At 40.8% G+C, this 24,388-nt stretch overlaps 2 protein-coding genes across 2 annotated transcripts in view; one reads left to right on the top strand and one right to left on the bottom strand.

Moving 5' to 3' along the window:
- Window positions 1-402: 402 nt before the first annotated feature.
- Window positions 403-9,188, bottom strand: thoc6 (THO complex 6). Its single transcript, XM_044330275.1, has 14 exons — window positions 9,056-9,188; window positions 7,419-7,510; window positions 7,273-7,337; window positions 6,689-6,792; window positions 6,539-6,576; window positions 5,941-5,989; window positions 5,592-5,663; window positions 5,129-5,231; window positions 4,962-5,011; window positions 3,930-3,992; window positions 3,403-3,513; window positions 3,179-3,307; window positions 537-622; window positions 403-502 (listed from the first exon to the last, which is right to left on the bottom strand). Exons 1-13 carry the CDS (start codon window positions 9,068-9,070, stop codon window positions 542-544), a joined length of 972 nt encoding a protein of 323 aa, XP_044186210.1. The 5' UTR covers window positions 9,071-9,188; the 3' UTR covers window positions 403-502; window positions 537-541.
- Window positions 9,189-11,662: 2,474 nt separating this feature from the next.
- The window catches only part of si:dkey-89b17.4 (zinc finger protein 850), a 35,873-nt gene continuing 23,147 nt past the window's right edge, over window positions 11,663-24,388 (top strand). Inside the window, exons 1-2 of the mRNA XM_044330263.1 lie at window positions 11,663-12,939; window positions 21,582-24,336. Coding sequence (XP_044186198.1) covers window positions 21,806-24,336 — 2,531 coding nt within the window. The 5' untranslated portion in view covers window positions 11,663-12,939; window positions 21,582-21,805. The remainder of the gene's footprint in view (window positions 12,940-21,581; window positions 24,337-24,388) is intronic.

The following is a 24,388-nucleotide window of genomic DNA, read 5'->3' as shown; positions in this document are numbered from 1 at the left end:
GACAAACATGACTTTATCCCCCCAAAAAACCTTGAACTTCACGTAAATCATTTCGAAGACAAAATGAGAATTACAGAAAAACTCTCAGCAAGAAAAAGAAGAAATGCTGAAAAGTTGAACTATTTGTTTTCTCCAGCAGAGCAGCAGCAGCTCTGAGCGGTCAGCTGGTTTCTCTCTCATGAGCTGCAAACAACCAATATTCATCTGTAAAATGTCAAAATAGTGATTTTCAAAAATGACTTTTTATTGAGTTTTGGTCATAAAAATGTTGTCCGTAAATATTTTTTGTTAGAACTTTTGTTGACAAAATTAACCACAGACCATGAGATGTGACTGAAAGCTCCAAAAGCTAGTAAGTGAGCCTTTGATTTTAGATTATTTTGTTGCAAATAACAAGAAGTATAAAATGACAAAAATATTTTATTTATCATGAAACAAAACGATACAAAAAGTAGTGACACGACTTTCTGACAACTTTACAAACACTTGAACGGACTCGTGCGTGTGCGTGCGCGTGTGTGTGTGTGTGTGTGTGTGTGTGTCAGAAGCTCAGGGAGAAAGCTCTGTACGACAGGTTAGTGAACACGTCAATGTGGTCGCTGCTGCCTCCAACCGTCAGAACCTGAACACACAAAATACAGAACACGTTAGTGACGAGGCGTTCAGGTGCACTCAGAGAAAAGACAAACTGTTTCTGTAGTTTTAGCAGTAATGTTGTAGAATGTGAAGCAGACAGTAAGTGACTCTCTGCTCTGAATATAAAGGCATTTTAGTGCTGGACTGATAGAGAGCGTTAAGTCCCGCCCACCTCAGAGGGGAGAACCAATCATCGCTCTCCACTGACTCTCCTCCTGTTCACGTGGATCTGATAACAAACAACAGAAGGATTCTTGAACGCTGCTGCTGCTTGGTGGGATTCACCACCAACAGCGAAGAACCAAAACTAAGTTTTTATAAGCTGCCGAACCGAAAAACTGAGTCTTGAAGAAGACAAACGTGGATCCAGACGATAAGATGAGAGGCGGGAAAAAAGGGAAAACTGGGATCCTGACAGTCATTATTTCTACGTGTGCAGCAAACATCCAAATGTCATTTATCACTATATTTCTGTAAGTTAAGCTGAAGCATTTTGACATTTTGCAACTTGTGTTTTAGTGGAATGTGGATAAATCAGAAAAATGTGCAGGTAAGAAATAAATACACTGTTTCCTCTCTGCTGCTAAATTAATCCTTCAACATGCTGAAATCTAATGTTTTTAATGAGCTGCAGGTGTTTTGTTAATGTCATAATATTCAACCGAGAGCTGAAACACTAACTGTTTTCCCCTCCGGTGGTCGTGTTGCGTTCGGTCTCTATAAAGTTGGAGCGTTGACAGCGAACAAGGTTTACCGATTATTTTATATAAAACCAGTCAGACTGAATCTGTTCCTGTAACATCCTCTGATGATGAACATGAGTCACTGGTTAAACAACGGTTCTATTATGAGAAAACGTCCACTGTATCTCATACTCCCTTAAAAGATTAATAACTATTGATTAAGGACAAGTTTGGGTCTTAATAAAACCCTGAGGTGCCGTTATGTTTGGTGGTTCTAACATTTCCTACTCTACATACTGACCCTGAAGATATATATCTAAAGCGAGACGACACCAATAGATGCAGAATAAAATCCACAACAGTTGTTCTAAAGTTCTGAGTTACGCCGAGTCATCAGGTCTCTTCTGGTTTGTGGTTCTGTGACGGACGGGACGGGATGGACGAGCTCCCGGCTGCACGCAGTCTGCTGGTGCGTTCAAAAAAACACCTGAAAACTCAGCTCTTCTGTGGACACCTTCAACCTTTGCGCACTTTGTTGGTTGTTGCTCTACTTTCTTGTTGTTTATAATGTTTCTTCTGCATTTGTCTACTTCAGTTGTTTACTTTATATTTCCGTAAGAGACAGACCTTCTGTCTAGTGCTCTCTTATTGCACTTCTACCTGGTCGGCTACTTGAATTTGTACCAAAGCTCGTCAGTCTCTGTCCTCTAATAAAAGGCGTCTGTCTGCTAAATGACTGAATGTTAATGTTTAGAACCAAATTCGCTCTTTTTGTTTCTCACTGAGCTGCAGAGGGAAACGTTCTGGTCGTCGTGTAGATTTGTTGCAGGAACATTCACGTTTCAAGCACATCCATGTTTTGTTTTTTTTGTTTTTTACACGTAAGCCTTCGTCAGCTCCTCTTCTACTGAGCTGCTCTCAGGATCTCAGAGGAAACCCAGCAGGTCTGGAGGATCAGATCACTCAAAGACTCGGAGCAGTCAGACTGTGTGGGAGTTTTGATGGGATCGACTGGGACGCAGATGAGAGACCGGCGGCGATGTTAAGGTGAATGTATGGAGGGAACATCTACTGGCGCCGACATATATCATAAATTACAGTCTTAAAATAAATACGGCAACTAGGTACGTTTGAACTCGATACGTCGGTTTTAAACGGTGTAATACACACGTCGTCTCCATGGTTACCATCAGTCATTGCTGCATTTTAAGTTGTCAGAAGGGTTGAGTTCAGATATAGGCTTTTTTTTAAAAATATGTTTTATATATTATTTCACTTACACACGACCCAAAAATAGTTTTAATACATTAACTATTAAGTTAGTCGTTAACGCTGAGTGTAAAAATTCCCCAGTACAGTGTTTCATGTGTGTAAAAGTGTTTGTTATATTACTTTGGAAAAGACATTAGACACATGTAACACGTCACATGACCATCTCCTTCAGTAGGTAACCATGGCGATATCCACTCGCCACACAGGCTGAATGTTTCCCTCCACAGATCAGTGAAAACTCTGGAAGATACCGATTCGTTTGACGTAACTCGGCTGAGGCTTCGTGTCTGGTTCACAGGATGTGTTCAGGGTCAGTATGCAGAGTAGGAAATGTTAGAACCACCAAGTCACATTTCTACGTACATATGGACACATCTGACTGTGTTAAAGAAATGCTGTTTATATCGAGCAGCTGATCTCAGAGCTGTGAGACAGAAATGATCCAATAATCAGATAATAATCAATAAGCAGTTGATGTTAAAACTGCTGCAGAAGGAAGTGTGTCTGTGTTTCATGCTGTGTTACTGATCAGGTATCTGATGAGGTGCAGGTGGAGCCGACAGCTGGCGGTGCGTTCACTGACTCACTCTGTGTTCGGAGCTGTTGGTGTTGAGCTGCAGTGTGTTCAGGCTCTGAGGCGTGCAGGGAATCTGAGCCTTCACCTCCCCGCCCAGCAGGCAGTGAGACACAAACGCACCTTCACCTACAGCCAGGATCTACAGCAGGAGGACAGAGACACGTCGTCTTAAAACATGCTAACAACATGCTAACATCACGCTAACACACACACACACGCTGTGGGAGAGCTCACCATGTCCTGGTGGAAGCTGACGTGTCTCTGGCAGCCGCTCAGAGGGAAGATGGAGGTGGGAGACAGAGAGCGGAGATGCCACAGAGACAGAGACGGACCTCCACCACACAGCTGCACACAGACAGAAACACCGTCAATACTCATCGATCAATAATGTCTCTGATCAGCTGTAAACGCTGGAGGTTATTAATTTATTAGAAATATCTGTGTTTCATGGTCAGATTAACCTCCTGATGACCCTCAATGTACGTGTTAGCACTCTGGAGCTGAAATGATTAGATGATTAATTGACTGACAGGAAATTAATTGGCAACTTTAATTGATAACTGATTAATAATTTCAGTCGTTTTAGACACAAAAAGATCAAATCTTCTCTGGCAGCAGCTTCTCACACATGGATATTTGCTTTTCCAGTTTTCTATGATAGAAAACTCAACATCTTTGTGTTTCTGACTGCTGTCGTCAATAAAGTGAATGTTTTTTCCCAGGAGGACATGAACGCATCATGTGTGTTGATGTTTTCTTACCATCCAATCAGAGTCTGTGGTCAAACAGCTGATCCACTTCCCGTACTGAGGCCGAGCACAATTCTGAGAGACAGATATCACATGATGAGCTAACTGCTAACTGCTAACATGATAAAAAAAAAAACTTTATTTCTAAAGTGCCTTTTCAAAACCAGAGTTACAAAGTGCTTCACAAAAAAAACAATAATATGAAATAGAGGTGCAAAGATAACGAACGTAGACACAAACATGTGGAGCTAACAGCTAACGGCTAACAGCTAACAGGGCCAGCAGGTCTGACCCTCCTCCAACAGCAGGGGGCGTAATATTTTTAACCAAAAACCTCAAACGTTGTAGGGACGACTGTTGCTGCTCTATGTGAAAAGTGTCCTGAGATGACTTTTGTTGTGATTTGGCGCTATATAAATAAAAACTGATTGATATTGATTGATATAATGAGTAAAGTGGATAAAAGGAAAATAAAGAACAGCTGTTGAGTTCAGAAAATGACTTTTTACTGTAAAGCAGCTTTAAAACCAGGAAAAGAAGAACAAGTACAGCATATCTAAAATATAAGACAATATCTAGTCTCATATCACGATATCAATAACAATAATATCGATATATTGTCCAGCTGTTGTAATGCTGCGTCCGAACACTCAGCTTCCTGTTGGCGTGATGTGACTCTGATCGTCCCGTCAGTCCTGCAGGTTGTTCTCTCACAGAGCTTTAACACACCTGCAGACTGTTTTAGTTTGTTTGATTCTCGTTGTACATCTTAAATATAAGCTCATTATATAATAAAATAAACTCAAATGAAAGAAAAACATTTAACATATGAATGTATGTGATCGTATTCACTGTTATTTATCTGTAAATCTGCAGCTGTTTGACAATGAGCCTGTATTATTTCACTTAATGTTGATATAATTTAGCCTAACATGAAATAATATTATATTATGAACTTGTTCTGTGTTCATACAGGCTGTGCAGGTTATTTTGGAGAAGAAGAAATATATAAACAATATAAAATAAAATAAAAACTCATCTCACCTCGTACTTGTAGACCTCGATGCAGTGAACAGACTGACCAGTCCTGCAGTCTGCAGACACACATCATTATTCACTGTTATCCAACATGTTTTCTTCTTCTCTTCACTGTAATCTAACAAGTTTTCTTCTTCTCTGATGATGGCCAACATGTCTGTGCTGTCACTCACCCCAGATCCTCACAGCTCCGTCCTCCCCCCCCGACAGGATCTCCCCCTCCCTCTCTCTCACGCTCACACAGTGGATGTAGTCCGAGTGTCCCTGGAGGACTGACTGCAGACACGACAGACAGGCGACAGACACTTGACAGAGGAAAAGTCACCAAACAAGTCCACAGCTTCCTCTGAGCGTCTGATCAGAGCTTCAAACATGAAACTAAGACTTCCTGTCGGACGACGACGAGTCCAAATGAAGAACTCAACCAACAAACACAAACATCTCGGTCTGATGAGGAACATCTTTATCTCAATTATTATCAATTTTTACAACTTTTTATCAAAACTATTATGATTTTTTTCTGGAAATATTACAACTTTTATCTCAAAATCAAATAACTTATGACTCATGTTCTTTAAGTCTCACACTCTGCTGTATTAAACATTAAGCTGCAGGGTTTCCAGGACTCTCACAGACCTTGAAGACTCCGTGTTCCAGGTCCAGGATGTGGATGTTGTTGTCGCCTCCACCGACTATCAGACTGTTGTCCTGAAACACACGCAGAGAAAAAATACAGTCGTGATAATTCTTCTGTCAGTTAATTCAGAGCCGAGTATCAAACATTCACACAGATGATCAAAACTGTATAAACTTGGTTTCAGTGCAGAAACTCAGGTATCGTATGTAAAAATCTACATTGTGTCTAAAAATGTGAAGCGACGGCAGCAGTGATGCAAACAAACCGCCTGCAGTTACCAGCGGTGACCACAGAGGGCGCCACATCACCGTATCACCCACGACTGAGACGTTCAGCTGATCGACTCACTCTGTGACTGACGACCATCGAGTTGATCTCCGGGATCTCCAGACTGGATCTGAACAAACACACACACACACACACATGTAGTGATCTGCACACGCTGTGAGGCTGGAATCCATGTCAGGACATGAAGAAGAAGAAATTTGTTTTTTTTTATGCTAACGTTATTTATTTTCATGCGCAAGTTTCTTTTTAATGCTATTATAATGCATCTTTTGTACGCCGACGGAACTTTGTAAAAATTTTAGTCGATGTCAAAATTACTTTATTTTTCACACAAACATTAGTTTGTTATGCTAACACGATCTTTTATTTTTTATGCTAACAATACTTTCTATGTTTTTATGCTAATATTAATTTTTTGTTTTTATGCTAACATGATCTTTTATTTTGTATGAATTCTGTCTTCAGGTTGATGTTTTATAGAAATGAACTGAAACTAACAGCTGCCTGAAAGGAAGGAGATCAATCTACAGACTGATAGATGATTTGTTAATTGATCAGCAGGGATAATGTGTTGTTATTCAGCTAAAATCTGCTGAATCTGCTGTTCAGTACAAAGTGAAATGAATTAAATGAACAGAAAACACAAGCTGCTCCTCACTTGTAGTTGGGTCTTTTTGTCCAAAGAGGCTTCACATTCTGAGGAGACAAAAAGTCAAATATCAGACAAATATTGACAGAAAGCTGGTTTCACACCGACGGTTACTTTAGTCTGTCTTGTGGTTTTTTTTAAAGTTAAACTCAGCTCCACCTTCTTGATGAGCTCGGTCCAGCTCCAGGCTCTGATCTCGCCGTTCCCGGCGCTCAGCAGCTGACAGTTGGTGGACAGAAGAGAGAAGACGGGTCCTTCATGAGCTGAAGGACAGAAGAGATGAACAGAGTCTTAGAACACTTTAAGCTTTTAGTCCCATCATCAGTCCGTCATTGGTCAGAGTTCAGTGTCCCTTCTCAAAGGCTTCCATCCCTCAGAACAACGTCCTTTCATCAGTGCACCATATGTCCGAGAAAGGCCTCCGCAAGTCTCCTGAACATCTCCTTTGAGTACAGAGTTTGTTTTTTTTCATGCGGAAACACATTAAAAACTTCTCTATCCTGCATCGTGGCAGAAGGAGAAGCTTATCAAGTAGTTTCAGAAAAGGTTCCACGGACTGTTCATGAGACGGACGCAGCGAGGTAGCGAGGTGTGACGTCACCCGTTGGTTTCATTGGAGCTAGAGGATATTATTAGCATACGGGACAGTTTTAAATATAAATATACACCTTTAAACGAGTCGAGAGATCAGAAACTGTTCATTTGTTCATTTATTGATTAAAGAAGACAAAAAAGAAACTCACCTGTGAACGTGAGAATAGGTTTCTGACTGACTGCCGTCGCATCTGGACTCAGAGCTGCAGACAGGCTGCAACAAGAAGTACATCATCATCATCATCATCATCATCACTCTGATAACGTGCAGATTTCAGGTGTTTTGCTGTCGCACCTGAAGAGGGCGATCTCTCCGTAGTTGTTTCCAGCCGCCAGGAATCGACCGCAGGGAGAGAAACTCTGCGAGAAGACGGACATGTGGAGCAGCTGCAGACACAAACACAACATCATGTTTTTATATATTTTACATTTAATCGCTCTGGATCACCTGAAACTCTCCGCAGCGACGTTACGTCACAGCTCAGAGGTTCATTTCAATATCCTGAAGACAAACCAACTAAATCCTGAGATCTTTATCATGAAGAAGTATCTTCTGACCAAATGACCGATTGATTAATCAAGAAAGTTGGCTGATTAATCGATAATGAAAATAATCGTCAGCTGCAGCTTTACTTTTGACCACGTCAGGTAATAATTATTAATAATTATCTGACAGTTTCTATATGTGATTAATTATTTTGGTTTTATATTAAATGCGAGAAAACTGAAAATGTTTCCAGTGTTTGTTTTGTCCGACCGACAGAAGCAGTCAATATTCTGGTTTGACTGAATTTTTGATGCTTTTTCTTTAAAAAAAAAAAAAAAATTTAAAAAATGAGCGAAACAATTAACAAATTATGAAAATAGTTGCTGATTCCTTTTTGAGTCAATCAACAGATCTATTTATCAGCTGTAGGAGGAATGAGGTTAAAAACAGGACAAACAGACTGATGGATGATGATTATAACTGCATATTAATTATGAATGCAACGTTTCAGTCACATACAGTTGATATCATCAGGTGCAGGATTTGAATGTATTGTGGCTCCACCTGGTGGTTTTGTCATAAACGACACAGCGGAACATAAAACATAAAATTGATGACAGACTTTTGAGTCTCTAATTGTAAAGACTAATAATTACCAAGGAAGGTTTCATGAAGTTTGGTCTAACAGGAAGTAAATATATTGTTTGAAAATGTGCTTCCTCATTTATCGATACATGATGCCCCCTTTATTTCTTTTAAATGTATTTTTCCATTTGTTTTCACAGTTTATCGTTTTTTTCTTACTGTCGCTAATTCTGTTTATTCTACTTATTTTACACTGATTTACTGTAATAAGTAGTCTTGTTTCATTATATTTTGTATATATTGAAAAAGTTAATTTAAAAAAAACTCTACTTACAAAAAGAAAATGCGTTAATGCGACACACAAGCAGTGATATGGTTCCTTCCTTGAACGCTTTCATAGAAAAACCACAACACTGAAAATGAAATGAACTAATGTATTTATGCAGGCAACTCATTTATAAACGACCCGAATATACCGGAAGTCTCTCTTTAACAAGGACATGTTTTTAAAGTTGTTATAAAATGTGTAAATTGTTACTAATCAGTAAGAAAATGTTAATTTAGCAGAAATTTTGAAGGTAGTTTGGTTCGACTCCTTCTCTCTTCGTTTGAACCTCTGACAGGTAAAAGAGATGAAGTAACGTTAAAAATCAATTATTATTGACTTATTGTAAGTTAACAAATCTATTATAAGTAAAATACATCAGATATTAAGTTTATCATCAAACATTTGTGGCAGCTACACAACACAAAGCGCGAACCTGGCCTGAACCTGAGCGCAGATTTTAGTCTAAAATGTATGAAAAGTTGATTTAATTGCGGTCAGAAGCGTCAGTTTTATTGAACATTATGAACTTTACCTCGATGGGACCCATTCTGCTGCAAATATGAACTCCGAAACCCTCTGAAACTGAAGAAACTCGACTTTACATATGAGAAACAGAGCAACACAGACCGACCGATGCAAAGAGGGAAAAAAGACTAACAACGGCGACGGAATATGACGTTAGCACCGAGGCAAGGGATTCTGGGACATGTAGTACATTATCAAGCAGTAGCTTTTTAACATATTCGAAGCCATGGTAAATTAAATTAAATTAAATTAAATTAAATTAAATTAAATTAAATTAAATTAAATTAAATTAAATTAAATTAAATTTATCAATTTATTTTTTATTAATTATTATTATTATCATCATTATTATTAAATTCAAATCAATTCAATTGAAAAATAGTCAATTAATATTACAAAATTAAATTAAATATTAATCACATTTTTAAAAACTGGTGAAATTTTTTTTTTTTTTTTTAATCTGTGAAAGACAAATAAAACTATGTGGCAGCCAAAAATGGAAACCAAAAAAACCAATAACTATAATCTCTGTTATATTAAAACCAGGTGAGTAACAGCAACAGGTGAACAACTCAGGATTTACAACAATCATTGAAGTGGACAACCAGTATCAAACATTTAGGATGTGTAATAAGTGACAATAAGCAACAGATTTATAAAGAACATTTTATTTGAACATGAACATGTGAGTGCTGTGATCTTATCGGCTTCTAGTTCAAAATATTAATCACTTGAATTGATTATATGTAAATATATAAATGGGCTGCATTTATATAGCACCTTTCTAGTCTTCCAACTACTCAAAGCACTTTACACTACATGCCAACATTCATGCGAGGTGCCGACCTGCCCGTCAGGAGCTCTAATGTTCATTCACTCACTCGCAGTTTGAGGTTCAGTATTTCGCCCAAACATGGCGCACCTCGACATGCAGACTGGAGGAGTCAGGGATCAAACCGCCGATCTTCCAATTAGTGGACTATCCGCTCTGCCTCCTGATCCAAAGTCGCCCTCAATGTCATCATAAGAGGCTTGTTAGTATCACCTCCTGAGCAGAACTGAAATTTAGTTCCAGGAACAATTGAAACCAATCAGCAGCCACGATGTCTCGAGGCTGAAGCACCTTAAAGTGTCACTGACGGTTCCAACTGACATTCAGCCTCAACTTTTCTCTAGAAATACTGAGTCAGTCATTGTTTTCAATGAGTTGCAAGTGTGCTGGTGGTCATTTTGGAAATTATCGCTCCATTAATAAGATTTAAAGACTTATAGTAGCTTTGATGTCTACCATGTGGGCGTTGATTGACAGCTGTGATTGACAGCTGGCTCCGAGACTCACACTGAGTCCGACTATTGTTACAATATTTAACTAAGTTTAAAGTTACTTGATTATGATACCAGCCCTGTTAGCAGAGTTTAGCTAAAGTAGCTAACGTTAGCCCAAGTGTGTGGCGCTCAGTGTTCTCAGTAAGCTAGTGTTAGCATGGGTCCGAGGTAGCGGGGCGTGTTTCCATCCAGAGCGTGAAAGGAAATGACCCGCAGTCCTTATCTGGAAGGTCCTGATGGCGCTGACCAGAAGCCACAACTCTGGGCTTCAAACTGGTGCCAATGAAACCAGTGGGTGACATGAAATGTTACATCATTACTTGGTTTTTGTCCATATAGAGAAAAGTCACCAACACTCTCCTGAAGTCAGTTTTCCAACTTTCTAGCTGTAATCTCTGATGTCTACAAACTTCTACAGTGTTCAGTCTCCGTCCTGATGTTATAATTCAACTCCTTTAACCTGTGATGGTCTGTGGGCTTATGGGAAATATATATATATATATATGAAGATGATATATATTAACATATATCATCATCTCCACTAAACATGTGGAATGAAAAACACAACAAACTTGAGTTCTTCTGGAAAAGAACCTGGAAGTTCCAGTTTTATTTCAGCTCTTTAAACTAACCTGGTTGCTGAGGTTAAAGTCTTAAACATCATGATTACAACAGACCTGCTTGACATGTAAACAAGTTTCTAACAAGGTTTTTAGATGTGAGTATTGCTGTGATCAGTTCATGTCTGTTGATGGATCTGATGTGAGCAGCAGGACTTCGTGGTCCATCCTGAAGGAAACTGTTTCCACTCTGGATCAGGATCCTGGCAGCTCTGGTCTGGATGTTCCTGCCAGGATCCCCGTGAGGAGCACAGAGCAGTAGTCTAGACTGGAGGAGATAAAAGGACGAGTTTCTCTGCATCTGACAGCGTTAGAGAGGAGCAGAGTTTACAGATGTTTCTGAGTAGAAAGAGGTTTTTTCACATCTTATATGGTCATAAAAAGTCAGCTGAAGGTCAAACCTAACATCTTGATTAGTGACGGAGGAGGAGAGGGGACGTCCTGGCTGTGAAAGGTGAGATGAGGTTTGGAGGATGACTGAATCTGGTCTGGATCTTCAGTTTAACTGGAGGTTATAGATTCATAGGTTCAACTGACAGCAGACAGAATATTTTGGGGTTTCGGACTGTTGGTCAGACAAAACGAGACATTTAAAGACGTCATCTTGGACTCTGAGAAACTGTAACAGACAACAAGCTCTTATTCTGGTTCTATTTTTTAAGATAATATAGGAGTAAACACCAGAATCAGCTTTATTGGACAATAATGTTTACACATACAAGGGATTTAGTTTCTAGCGGCTCTGTGTGCTCTCACACAACAATCTTCAGAAAGATACACAAGAACAACGAGCCAAACAAATGATAATTAAACATAAACATCACTGCTATGTACAACAAGTGGGTGAAAAATAGGCAGATGACTATGTATCTATTTTAGAACATTTAATACAACAGCATGAAATGTCTATAAACAGGTGAAATTGCAAACAGGATACAAATGGTGCAAAGGTGTGAAAGAGTGCTGAAATAAGTACTGAGGGGAGAAAGATGACGAGTTACACACAGCAGGTGGTTTTATACAGCCCGCTCAGTTAATGACTATTAACAGTAATGAATGATATATATACCTGTTAATGCACGTTTTTGTATTTTAAACTAACGTAAATATAAAATATATATCATTTGTAGGTACACATGCACTTTTACTTTTGATACTTTGTTTTATTGATAATACTTTTACTGAAGCAGGATTTTGAATTTAAGTATTTAAGTAATTAAGTATTTTTAAGTTGTGATCAGGATCCTGAGTCCTTGATCAACTGATTAATCGATAAAACAACTGGATCACTTGATATTGATTGTTAGCTGCAGCCCTAAAGCTGTGGACTCGCTCCTTCACGTCCCGTAATAAGTAGTGACAGGAGGGACGTTTCTGAAGTGAAGGCGCCATAAATTAATCGCAGAATGTATCACGTCTCTGTTTGAGCTGATAAAATGACCTCGGTGTGTCATTTGCCCCCATGATCATCAAGCAGCAGCAGCAGCCTGGCTCGGCTCGGCTCGTTATTCCCAGCGGCTGACAGGCCGAGCTGCACCAAGTCTGCATGTTTGTCTAAAAATCTGCATCCAAACGGGCTCAAAAGACCGGAGTGAGCTCCTGGAGACATATATGAAGCCATGTGCGCCCCTCAGAAGCTGTAAACCGGCGTTCAAACAATAAACTGGGTGTTTTTGTGGCTGCTGTTGTTTTATCCTGCGCATGATGACGCGTGAACGCGTGCGGCGGTCCGGATGCGCTCCGCACGGCGCGCCGCGGCAGCGGCAGCGGTAGCGCAGGAAGTGTGTTGTTGAAGCGGCGGCGCGGCGGGGAAACAGCCAAGAACCAAAAGTCGGTTGTAGACAGGAGGAGGAAACAAATAACCATGCCTAATCCGTGAAACTTGCACATTCTGCATCTCCCCGCTGTGCATCGTTGAGCGTGCGGGCGCAGAGGCCAGCTGAGGGTGAGTTTGGAGCCTTAACGGCTGAAAAATGATGTTTTCCGTGAAAGGCGGCCGCGGTGTGTCTGAGATCTTTGTGTGGCTCCGGGCTAGCCTCGGGTTGCTAAGGCTAGCTGGCGAGCTAACCTCTGCTGCGGCGACGATCTCCATTCAGGGCAACCTTCATTTAATTAACGTGAGAATAAACCTGAACGCCGCGGTAATCCGTGCACCGCTGTGTTTATGTTGTTTGTGTGTTTTGTTTATCATTTTGTTGTCCTGAACTTCCGTTACCCCTTTTCTCTCATCGCGGGGGGTTGCTAACTAGCCAGGCACCGATGCTAACGTTAGCTCGGCCGTGTATCTGCCTGCTGTCCGCCTCATATAATCAACATAATGCAATTTAAATAAATATTTGAATGCTCCACGGTTGATTGTGTTGTGAATGTGCACCTTGTTCAAATAACCGGACTCCAGCGGAGGCGTCGGTTGTTGCCTGGGTGCTGGCAGGTTGTGTTTGCGGGGTTGAGAAGGCGAAGCTAGCCCGTTAGCATGGGGGAAAATGGCTCGCTGCTCGAAAGCCATTTTCCGATGAAATGGGGTCTCAGTGAAAGTGGGCTGGTGGCTGAAGGTGTTGTCCTGCTCTGCTGGGAGCATCATGTCGGAAATTCATGCTTGAACCTGGATTTGTCCCCACCGGTTAACCCCCCTCTGCTCCCCTCCCCGCCTAGCCGGGCTCGGGCGTCTCTCCCCCGGATAAAATCGGGGAGTCGGCCGTAGAAAATGTCGGCCGTGTGTCGGTGAAGATGGCCCGCTTTGTCCCGATACCTTCATGCCGGGGCTGAACCCGACCGAGAGGAGACGGGCCAAGGTCAGGGGAGCTCAGCTGCGGGTGTTTCTGTGTCACATCTCCCCCTCTTTATCCAGAGTGCATTTTAAAGTTTGCTGATACGGAGTTCTCTGCAGAGTGCAGCCGGGTTTGATGGTCGTAGCCGGGGATGTATCTGCTGGTTTTCTCCGATCAAAACAAATGTGTGAGCAGAGCTGCTTATTTCTGCAGCACACGGGGGGAAATATGTGAACTCGGACTTCCTGAGACACTAATAACAGCTCCAAAGTGTGACATGCATTGATGATATTAGTGACTGAAGTGCAGTTTGATCAGCCCGGCGCCCTTTTTTTTGCAGCTCAGCCTCAGTTTGTTTACATTATCTCGGCTTCAGGCTCACGGGAGGAAGAAAAAAGTTGGAAGGAAAAAAAAAAGTGAACGTGTTTTGATTGGCTGCCGTTGAGAGGCCTGATTCAAATCTGAGTGTGAATGAAATGCTTCACATTTGTGACGTCTGAACCGGGTTATTATGATCAGTTCTGCCTGTTCACTTTAACGTTAGATTATTGATCAGCGGGAAGGAAATGTGGCATCAGAGCAGAGAGGATTTAACAGGATACACACATGAAGGAAAATATGTACAAATCACACACAAATGAAAGTTAGAAAGTTAATTAGAGCTGCAATGAATGGTCAATTACCTGATCATTTGGCAGCTGTTAATTTAATAGACATCTGTTTCATTAGAAGGATAGTCAGTGGTCGCATCTATAATGTGAATTCTTGGATATTAAATGTTTTTCTGTCGTGGTTTCAGTAATATTTGTCGTTAAAGTGCTGAAGTAGCATCACATGACGCGGTTAAGATACGTTTGAGTCAAAATAAAGGAAGAACAAAACTTTCCACTCATATCTTGGGATGTTTGATTTGAAAGAGAAGTTGTTTTAATAATTCTAACTATTGTAATTATCTGTGAACTCCTGCTCTTTCATCTGTTTCACTCTGTCTCTTATGTTTTATCGGTGATATTATTTGGTGTTTTTAACTGTGAGCTTCCTTCAGGCCTCCATGAGCCTTTTTTTTTCTGCCTTTTTCCTGTCGACGCTGCAGTGGAAATTTATAAATGAAAGTTTTGACGGAGTTTTAGGCGCAAATTCAGGAGGCTCATCTCCACCCGGTTACCATAGTTACAGACAAACTCCCAACACAGCCGGCCGAACAAATGGTGTAACTTCATCACTCACTGACTCACACGTTCACTCACAAACAAACAAACAAACAAACATACTCACACATGTATTCACTCACTCATTCGTTCATTCATTCATAACGGTGTTTCTATGGCAGGTCTGTGTGCGTTCAGTCAGAAACATGAACTCACTCTGTGGTGTTTAAAGTGTTTCAGGAAGTGAAGTTTGAACCAAACAGGAAACACATATATAGAAACATTTAACGACTAAATAAAAGATATAAAGCTAATAAATGATCTGACTGCATGTAACGAACCTGCAGATCAGAGCGACATAAAACAGACTGTATGTTTTAAATCTGATTATATTAGGGCTGCAGCTTAATGATTACTTGATGATTAGTTTGGTTATTGATTGATCTGGATGTTCTTGTGTATAAACTGTCAGAAAATAGTGAAAGTGAAGAAGAGGGCTGAAGGTGACGTCTTGTCTCCGACCAACAGTCCAAGACTCAGAGATATTCAGTGTAGGACAAAAAAAGATCATATTATAAGGAATATTCTTATTCTAAGTGAATAAGAATATTAACTGATTACTAAGTGATCGGTTAAACGAGAAAATAACTGTCAGATTAATCCAGTTTATACAAGGGCTGCAGCAAATGAATGTTTCATTATTGATCAGTCTGGCAATTATTGTCTCAATTGATCTTTTTCTCAATAAAATGTCAGAAAATAATGAAAGTTAAAAAAAAACAAAACAAAATCCAGAAGTCTTGCTTCATATTTGTCCTTAAGTGATGCAGAAAACATGAAAAGAAAACGAAGGCTTCAGGTGAAATAATCTGATGAATTTATTCTTCCATCACAGACAATCTGTGATTATTTCTTTGATAGTGCTTTAGTTTTCTTTTCATGGTTGCCTGCACCACTTGAGGACAAATATCATTATTTAATACTAATAAGAGGCTGCTCTCCACTGCTGGAGACATGATGTTAATAACACAGTAGAGCAGAGAGGCTGCTCTCCACTGCTGGAGACATGATGTTAATAACACAGTAGAGCAGAGAGGCTGCTCTCCACTGCTGGAGACATGATGTTAATAACACAGCAGAGCAGAGAGGCTGCTCTCTACTGCTGGAGACATGATGTTAATAACACAGCAGAGCAGAGAGGCTGCTCTTTACTGCTGGAGACATGATGTTAATAACACAGCGGAGCAGAGAGGCTGCTCTCTACTGCTGGAGACATGATGTTAATAACACAGCGGAGCAGAGAGGCTGCTCACTGCTTGAGACATGATGTTAATAACACAGCAGAGCAGAGAGGCTGCTCACTGCTGGAGACATGACGTTAATAACACAGCAGAGCAGAGAGGCTGCTCTCCACTGCTGGAGACATGACGTTAATAACACAACAGAGCAGAGAGGCTGCTCTCCACTGCTGGAGACATGATGTTAATAACACAGCAGAGCAGAGAGGCTGCTCTTTACTGCTTGAGACATGATGTTAATAACACAGCGGAGCAGAGAGGCTGCTCACTGCTGGAGACATGATGTTAATAACACAGCGGAGCAGAGAGGCTGCTCACTGCTGGAGACATGATGTTAATAACACAGCGGAGCACCCCTCCCCCCTCAGTTTGTCATACATACAGGCAGGAGACTGTGAGATGCTTCACATTAATTAATTCATTAATTAATGCAGTTAACTATGTTAAATAAAAAGGCTGCGGACCATTTATCTTATCTGCCAGTTATGGTTCATATTGTATTTTAGTGGAACCAGGACACAGTGAACGATTTAACACAGTGTTCTGGAGCAAGAGACTGAATGAATAGAGAAGAGGAAACTATTTTAATCGAGAATCAGTTTTGAATCGATTCTGAATCGAATTGGCACCAAAGTATCATGATAGTATTAAATCGTCCCAGACCTACAAACATCAACACTGTCATTTATCACAACCTTTATTTTTCATCTTCTTGGTATAAAGTTGAATCCCTCTGAACACTTTTGTCTGTTAAATGGTGATTTTTTTTTTTTTTCACTCTAAAGGTGCTCGACTGTGTTCTCCAGCCTTTAACACCTTTGTCTCAGTAACATCCAGGAAAACCCTGATGAATATGGCAAAATTCATAATCAGGATTATTTTGGTCAATATTGAGATCAGTTATTTAACACGATTACTCACTGACCTTAGTAACATCATGCATTTATTGATCTTTTTTTAAAAACTTGTCTTTTTAAGAGTGGATCTCCTTGAACTTTATAATTGAACTGAAAAACAAAAAGTAAAAAATGACAAATAAATCACATAAATAATAAAATGTGCATATATATATTTGAATTAGGGATGCATGATATGATCGGCACGTCATCGGTGTCGGCCGAAATGAACGTTTTCTGCCGATTATGAGAGGCCGCTATGTCGCCTTCTCCTCCGCCGCCTGACTGTGTTTCCCTCCACGGACTGTTTCACCCTGACGGTCCCGGTGTTTCCTCCGCCTCACTGCGAAACGGCACAATAATTGTTTTATCTCGATTATCTTGCTTTTATAATTGTTGGAAGTCAAAATCATAATTGAAAATGGGATTTGATTGATTGCCCAGCCAATAAAATAACCCAATTATTGAAGAAGAAACATGTTAAAACCATAAAGTACAACTAAATATTTGTACATAAAGTACAAATATTTGTGCAGCTATGATTCTTTCCCAGATGTCTTATTGATCACATGTTGGGGGCGGCTGGAGAAACAAACTATAAAAACTCAATGCGTTTCCATCACTGTAGGGTTCTGGAGAAATACAAGTTACTGAGCTTTGACAATGTTAGATTATTCTCAGATTAGTGCCTAGTTTATAAATATTAAATGTTTTGTCCTCCTCCACTATGTGACTTTGTGTTCAGTCGCTCAGTAAGTTCTATTAGATTTCATCTCACTGCATCTGGACATCAGCTTTCTGTGTGAACGTAGCTGATGATATGAAGAACTGCAGTTCAATCAATATATTCAAAACCAAATTATAAAATCTACTAAAGACCAATCAGCTGTGTGACCACTGAGTCTAGTTTACATTATTCATTTCTAGTTGACATAGTGGGTGTATGTGATGAGCTGCTGTCTGTAGCTTTGTGTTTTGTATGTTTGTGTGTTTTTTTTTGTTTGTTTTGTACTGTTTGTTGTTGTGCTGTTTGTATGTTTTGATTGTTGGGGATGTAAAGCTTCAAGCTAACTCCGGTGCATCTTTAATGTTTTTAAAACTACACACTGTGGAGCATCGAAGAGTTTTAACATGAACATGATGTCGGCAGGTGCAGCGACGCTTCCTCACAGCGTCACATGATGTCAGAAACAAACAGTGATGTGTCAATATTACACACACACACACACACACACACACACACACACACCTGCCTTTTCAATTCTTCTGTCAATTTGCTTTTGACAAATATAAAACATTTTCCTACAGGATCGTGTTTTTTAATTGAACAGCCGTGAAAACTCTGGATATTAATTAGAAATAACGATGTCAAAGATCTTTTTGTTCTGATCAGACTGAAAACTTGTTGACATGTTTGTGCTGATTGTGGTTGTTTTTATTATTATTAATTATTTTATTATTAAATGTTGTTCTGACACTGCAAACCAATATTAGTTTATTAATTAGTTTTGTCAGAAAATGGTGAAAAATAAAACTTTCTGGATGTCAAAGATATTCAGTTTCCCATAAATGATTTATGTAAATAAGACAAAGAACCAGATAATATTCAGCATGTTTACTTGGAAACTGACACATCAAACAAGTAATCTGATCAGCTTCTGTTAAAGTGAATATATAATGATTATTTTATGGGCTTTTAATACTTTACTTTTCTTTATGGCTGCAACTAGTGATTATTTTCATTAATCAATGAATTGTTTTGTCTATAAAATAGCAGAAAATAATAAAAAAAATGCCTGTCACAGTTTCATTGAGACCACAGTGACGTCTTCAGATGTCTTATTATCTGGTCAACAGTCCAAAACCCAAAAATATTCAGATATATATAAAGATATTTACTGAGAAAAGCCTCATATCATCACAGTTGAGAAGCTGCTACTAGAAAAAATGACTAAAACAATTATTGACTTACCAAAAATAGTTGCTGATTAATTTTCTCCCAGTCACAGATTGAAATAATATAATAAATATAATAAAGTTATAACAGGGTTTAAAGGACAAATCTGTTAATTGGAGGAGTAACGGAGACCTGGTTCCATCGTTAATATGTAGACTGGTCCTTAATTTACTTTTGTTTACTCACTTAATTTAATAACATTATTGACATTCTCCAGTTGCAGTTGGTTTAATTATCCCCTCATTAACCAAACTGTAGATTAGAAGAATCATTACACCAATATTTATAATACTTGTATTTGTTTCTGCCTTCATTTTCTCCTAAAAGTTATAAAAACTGTGTGAAGTGCTCTCTGTGCAGTTTAAAGCTGCAACCGTCCGTCAGGGTGTCTGTGGGGGGAGGGGGGTGGAGGTTTGTTGATACTGCAGTGGTTTTCTGAAGGCTGTGGAGGGATTCACAGCGAGCTTCGTCCTCTTTACACTGTCAACAAAGGTGTGTCCTGCAGGCTGTTGAAACTCGGATCCGTCAGCTGTGACGCAGCAGCTTCACGCCGTCGGTTTCAGGATTTTACGCTTACAAAGGAAATATGAGGAGTCGTGGAAAAGTGACACTCGTACACTGTTAAAATGGTGAAAACACTATTCATATACAGGCAGACACCTCAGAGCACCCATGACGACTAAATTACAGGTGAAATAATCAATCAGTTGATGGAAGATTGATCAAATATATTAATTGTTTTGAGTCATTTTTCATGGAAAAACTTGTCTGGTTTCACTTTTAGAGCTGAAAAAATTAATTAGCAACAGTTTAATTATAATTAAAAGTTTCTTTATTAAGTAAAACAAAATCATCTTCATCTCTTAAACTGATTTTATAAACTGATCATCTTTTTGTTTTGACGGACAAAACACGATATTTGAAGACGTTAAATCTAGAAACTGATAAATGTTTCCTGACATTTTATAGACTAAATGATTTAATTGATTATTTAAAAAAAACAATCAAGAATAAAGATAATGAAAGTAATCATTATGCCTGAAATTCAACATTTAACTGTAATTTTGTGTAGATTTTTGATATTGAATTAAAGAATTTCCCATAATTGAGACTATTTCTCACTGAGTGCAAACATATCTTATTATCAGTCGACATAAACGCAGCGTGTTGTCCGTAAATTTTTCTGTGTTTTATGATTTAAGCAGAAGTGTCGAATCATGTGGTGGATGAATAAAATTTCAACAAATCAATAAGAAATATTATAAATGTAATCATACATCGAATGAAATGAATATATATCAATGAATTTATTAATGAAGCAACAGAACATTGCACTACTTCCTGTAACATTAGCATGAAGAAGTGAAACAGATGTAAACGCTGTGGCCTGAAGTAATCATCAAAATAATAATCATCAGAATAACATTTGTAAAATGAGGCTTATAATGGATTTTTAACAGGTTCACAATTTACAAAACAAAAACACATAAAGACACAAATAGAAGTAATAGATATAAAGTGTGAAGTGTCTTTAGTGTACGATTAGCCACATTTAAAGATTCATGGCAAACTAAGCTAAACTGTTACGTACAGACAGCTTTCGTTTTGCTTTCGCTTGTTCTTTGCCACAGACAACAAGCGCAGTTGTCATTGACTCGAGTAAAACCTTTATCTTTCACTTCAGCTGGTTCACTGTGTGTGTGTGTGTGTGAGAGCTGAAAACAGACAGCAGAAGATAGAAGCAGTAGAAACACAGTAGAGACTCATCATAGTTTTTTTTCTGTTCATTTGGCTCAGGTGCTGGTCTTATAATGGTCTTTTAATGGTCTTTTAATGGTATGGAAAACCCTGATTTGTATGAATAGCATCCACATTTTGGCAAATTCCATGATATTCCACTTGTTACAGTTGATTACACTTTTATTATCAAATTTTGGGGTTTCGTCCGTGTGTTTTCCAACGTGGAAATCAAAAGGCCCTATAGGCTATACGCAGACACCAGGATACCTATATGGATATCTGTGATAAACAAACCGATAATATTGACGCGGGTGATTTATCAGTAATCTAATTTTAAGTGGAGTAAAGAGATAAGAGCCTTTATACATTTTATTAATAACTAAAATTTGACATCTTTCTTTAGGGCTGTAGACAGTGATTAATTTCTGTATTGATTGATCTGTTTCTACAACATTTTTCTGTTGATAAACTTATTGATTATGTTCATCTTTCATACTTAAAAGTGTACAGAAGTTGAGAATTACTCTGTGAGGTGAACATGAGTTAAACTCCATGTGGTTTTTGCAAACACATTTGTAAATGTGACGAAGCTGTGACAAGTATTGTAATATAGTGTAAACCCACCATTAATGTGAATAGTCAGTATATACAGTATATGTCACTGCTCTACTTTAATAGTTAATATTTCACTGTGTAACTAATAATTGGGTTTTTCTTAAATTCATACACTGAAAAGTCTTGTGTGTAACCCTCTTGTTTTTCTTCTTCTTGTCTCCACAGTGATACCTCATTGGCTGGTGTGACCCCCGCAGGCCCGCCACCTCCCAGGGTGGGCCTCGATCAGCTGGACCTGCACTGAGGGCTCTCGGGGAGAAAATTGCCGCCACTGGCGTCCTCAGCTGAAGAGCTAAGCCCCGCTGTTTCCTCCCCCACCTCCCTATCATCACTGTTCATTGCTCTGTTGTGAACCGTGATTCCTTCCAAACGATTCGCTTTAGAGTACTATGGCAATGCATGATATGAGTCGTGCCAAGGGTTTCCCCTGTAAAGAGTGTGATATGGTTTGCCCGAGTACTCCAAGTCTTCTAGAGCATATGAAAGCACATTACCAGCAAGAAGAGAACGGACGTTTTGAGTGTGAACAGTGTGGCCGAATTTACAAGCACGCAGCCAGCCTAGCTAATCATAAAAAGTCTCACGAAGTGGGTTCATTCCAGTGTCCTGTTTGCACCCGAACCCTGCCCAACGCGGTAGCTTTGAAGAATCACCTACGTATCCATACATTGTCCCCCAGTAGTGCACACACAGAAGAAGAGAGTGAAGAAGTACCTGAAGAAGAGGTCCACGACGAGAGGGACTACGGGCTCGCCCAGGACCTGTCGGACGGGTTTGGGCGCTCTCATTTGAATAATAGTGGTATAGGACATAGTGTGCTACAAAGTCACGAGACAGACGACCACGGAAAGAAAGGCTCCCCTGAATCCGACAACGCTTGGGACAGACCATTCAAGTGCGACCAGTGTGACAGAACTTACCGGCACCACGGTAGCCTTGTGAACCATAAGAAGTGTCACCAACAAGGAACTTTTAAGTGCTCTGTGTGTTTTAAACAATTTAGCAACCTGGCTGCCTTAAACAGCCACGAGCGAACTCACTCGAAGTTCAAGACTCCAGGGGCATCCATGGTGAGCAGCAGCAGTAGCAGCAGCAGCCTCCATGACTCGGAGCGCAGCAGCGGCACCCAGTCATCCCAAAGCGACAACACGGCCGCCTGTTTCTGCCACCTGTGTCAGGTAACGCTGCCGAGTAAGGCTGACTTCCAGGAGCACATCCTGTTGCACAACTCGGCCACGCCCTCCCTCGGCCTGCCGAGAAGTTTCCCAGGAATCATGCCTCACAATCTGAGTGCGGTTCGATCCCCAACGTACACCCCAGCTCTGGGTGACCCTCTTCCCCTGCCACCCTTGCCCAGTGACAAAAGAGGTCCCTATGACCCCATAATGGGCCCTCCAGTCAACAATCCCATCTATACATGTGCGTACTGTGGGGCAGGACACCCAGACTTGGAGACCCTGAAAGTCCACTATCTGACCCACGATCCCCACCCTGCCTCCCATGGCCAGGATAGCTCCATCCTCAACTCAGACACACTAAGTTCTGGATCTCAGGGCTCGGTGTCTTCTCCTGGAGGCCGTGTGCCCCAGGCCAATTCTCCAGATGATGGAGAGCGTCGCTTTAAGTGCGGGGAGTGCGGCAAAAGCTACCGACATGCAGGAAGCCTGGTCAACCACAAACGCTGCCATCAGACGGGCCACTACCAGTGTACCATCTGCTGTAAGCAGTACCCTCACTTGGCAGCGCTGCACAGCCACCTACGAAGCCACAAAGGGCGTCCCTCCAACCAGCCTATTAATAATGACAGCAATGACTGGCTATCTCCAGAGCCTCTAACTCTGGACTCACTGCCAGGAAACCTCAGTGATGCTGCCCACTTTGTACCAGATGGCGGCCACAGCAGCGGGTTGGATTCCCTTGAGTTCCACGACCGCTTTGACGGCAGCTCACTTTCCCAGAGCAACTCTGCTCACCGTCAGGCTGACAGACATGTGTGTGCCGACTGCGGTGAGATGTACGGGGATGTATCTGGCATCAAGTCGCACATGTGTCCCCGCCGTGGCCAGCAGCAGCCACAACAGCAGCAGGGCAACATGTCCAACGGTTTTATAGGGAACATGAACTACCACAGCTCCAGTGGAACCTCACTGCCCACTGGAAGCTCTAGTAGCCTAAAGGAAGGCAGCAGCCAACGACAGTACTCCCAGAGTGGAGGCAAGAGAATGGGGAACAATGACAAGGATGATGAGGATGATGGAGAGGTATATCAGTGCTCGGTGTGCGGCAACCACTACGCCAGCCTCAGAGCTCTCAGGAGCCACCTGCGTAGCCACGCCAATAACCCCACAGGGGCAGGACCCTCCAACCTGGAGCAGGATTGGAGGATGATCTGCTCTACATGTGGGCAGAGCTTCTCCAGGAAGCAGGACCTCCTGAATCACCAGCTAGTCCATGGCCCCCAGAGGCCAGATGGCCAGCAACCAGGTATTGGAGGCAGCTCAGCTAATGGCAATGACAAGATGGATGGGCGCAACCACATTTGTGTTGACTGTGGCATGTTTTTTGCTGACCGTCACCATCTGATCACACACCTGTGCCCTGGTAAGAATCGGGCCAGCTCACTGAGCAAGCAGCAGGGCCTGAATGGAGCCAAAGGGATGTCTGGAGGAGATGGCGTTGGTGGTGGAGTCGCTGGAGGAAGCCGTGATGTTGGTGGCGATGGACGGAGGCCAATGGTTGACCAAAGTGACAAACCCCATAAGTGTGACCAATGTGGACGAGGATACAGACACCCCTGCTCCCTCCTTAACCACAAAAAGTCCCATAAGACTGGTGTTTTCCGCTGCTTGGTGTGCCAGAAACGCTACTACAATCTGCTGGCTCTCAAGAATCACCAAAGGACCCACTTTGACTTGAAGAGGTAGGTCCCTGATTTTTGTTTTTAGCAGATGTCAGTATTTTACAGGTGATGC

The sequence above is a fragment of the Thunnus albacares genome, chromosome 17 (genome assembly GCF_914725855.1).
Source record: "Thunnus albacares chromosome 17, fThuAlb1.1, whole genome shotgun sequence".
Classification (NCBI taxonomy): Eukaryota; Metazoa; Chordata; class Actinopteri; order Scombriformes; family Scombridae; genus Thunnus; species Thunnus albacares.
The sequence above is the reverse complement of the archived record's forward strand: the minus strand, read 5'-3'. Positions and strand labels throughout refer to the sequence as shown.

What these genes read in the sequence shown, in the direction of transcription:
- thoc6 (XM_044330275.1), bottom strand. An exon ending in ACCTATTCTCACGTTCACAG is followed by an intron (nt 6,793 to 7,272) that starts GTGAGTTTCTTT and finishes TCTGTCCTTCAG; the next exon opens with CTCATGAAGGACCCGTCTTC. An exon ending in TCGAGGTCTACAAGTACGAG is followed by an intron (nt 3,993 to 4,961) that starts GTGAGATGAGTT and finishes TCTGTCTCTCAG; the next exon opens with AATTGTGCTCGGCCTCAGTA.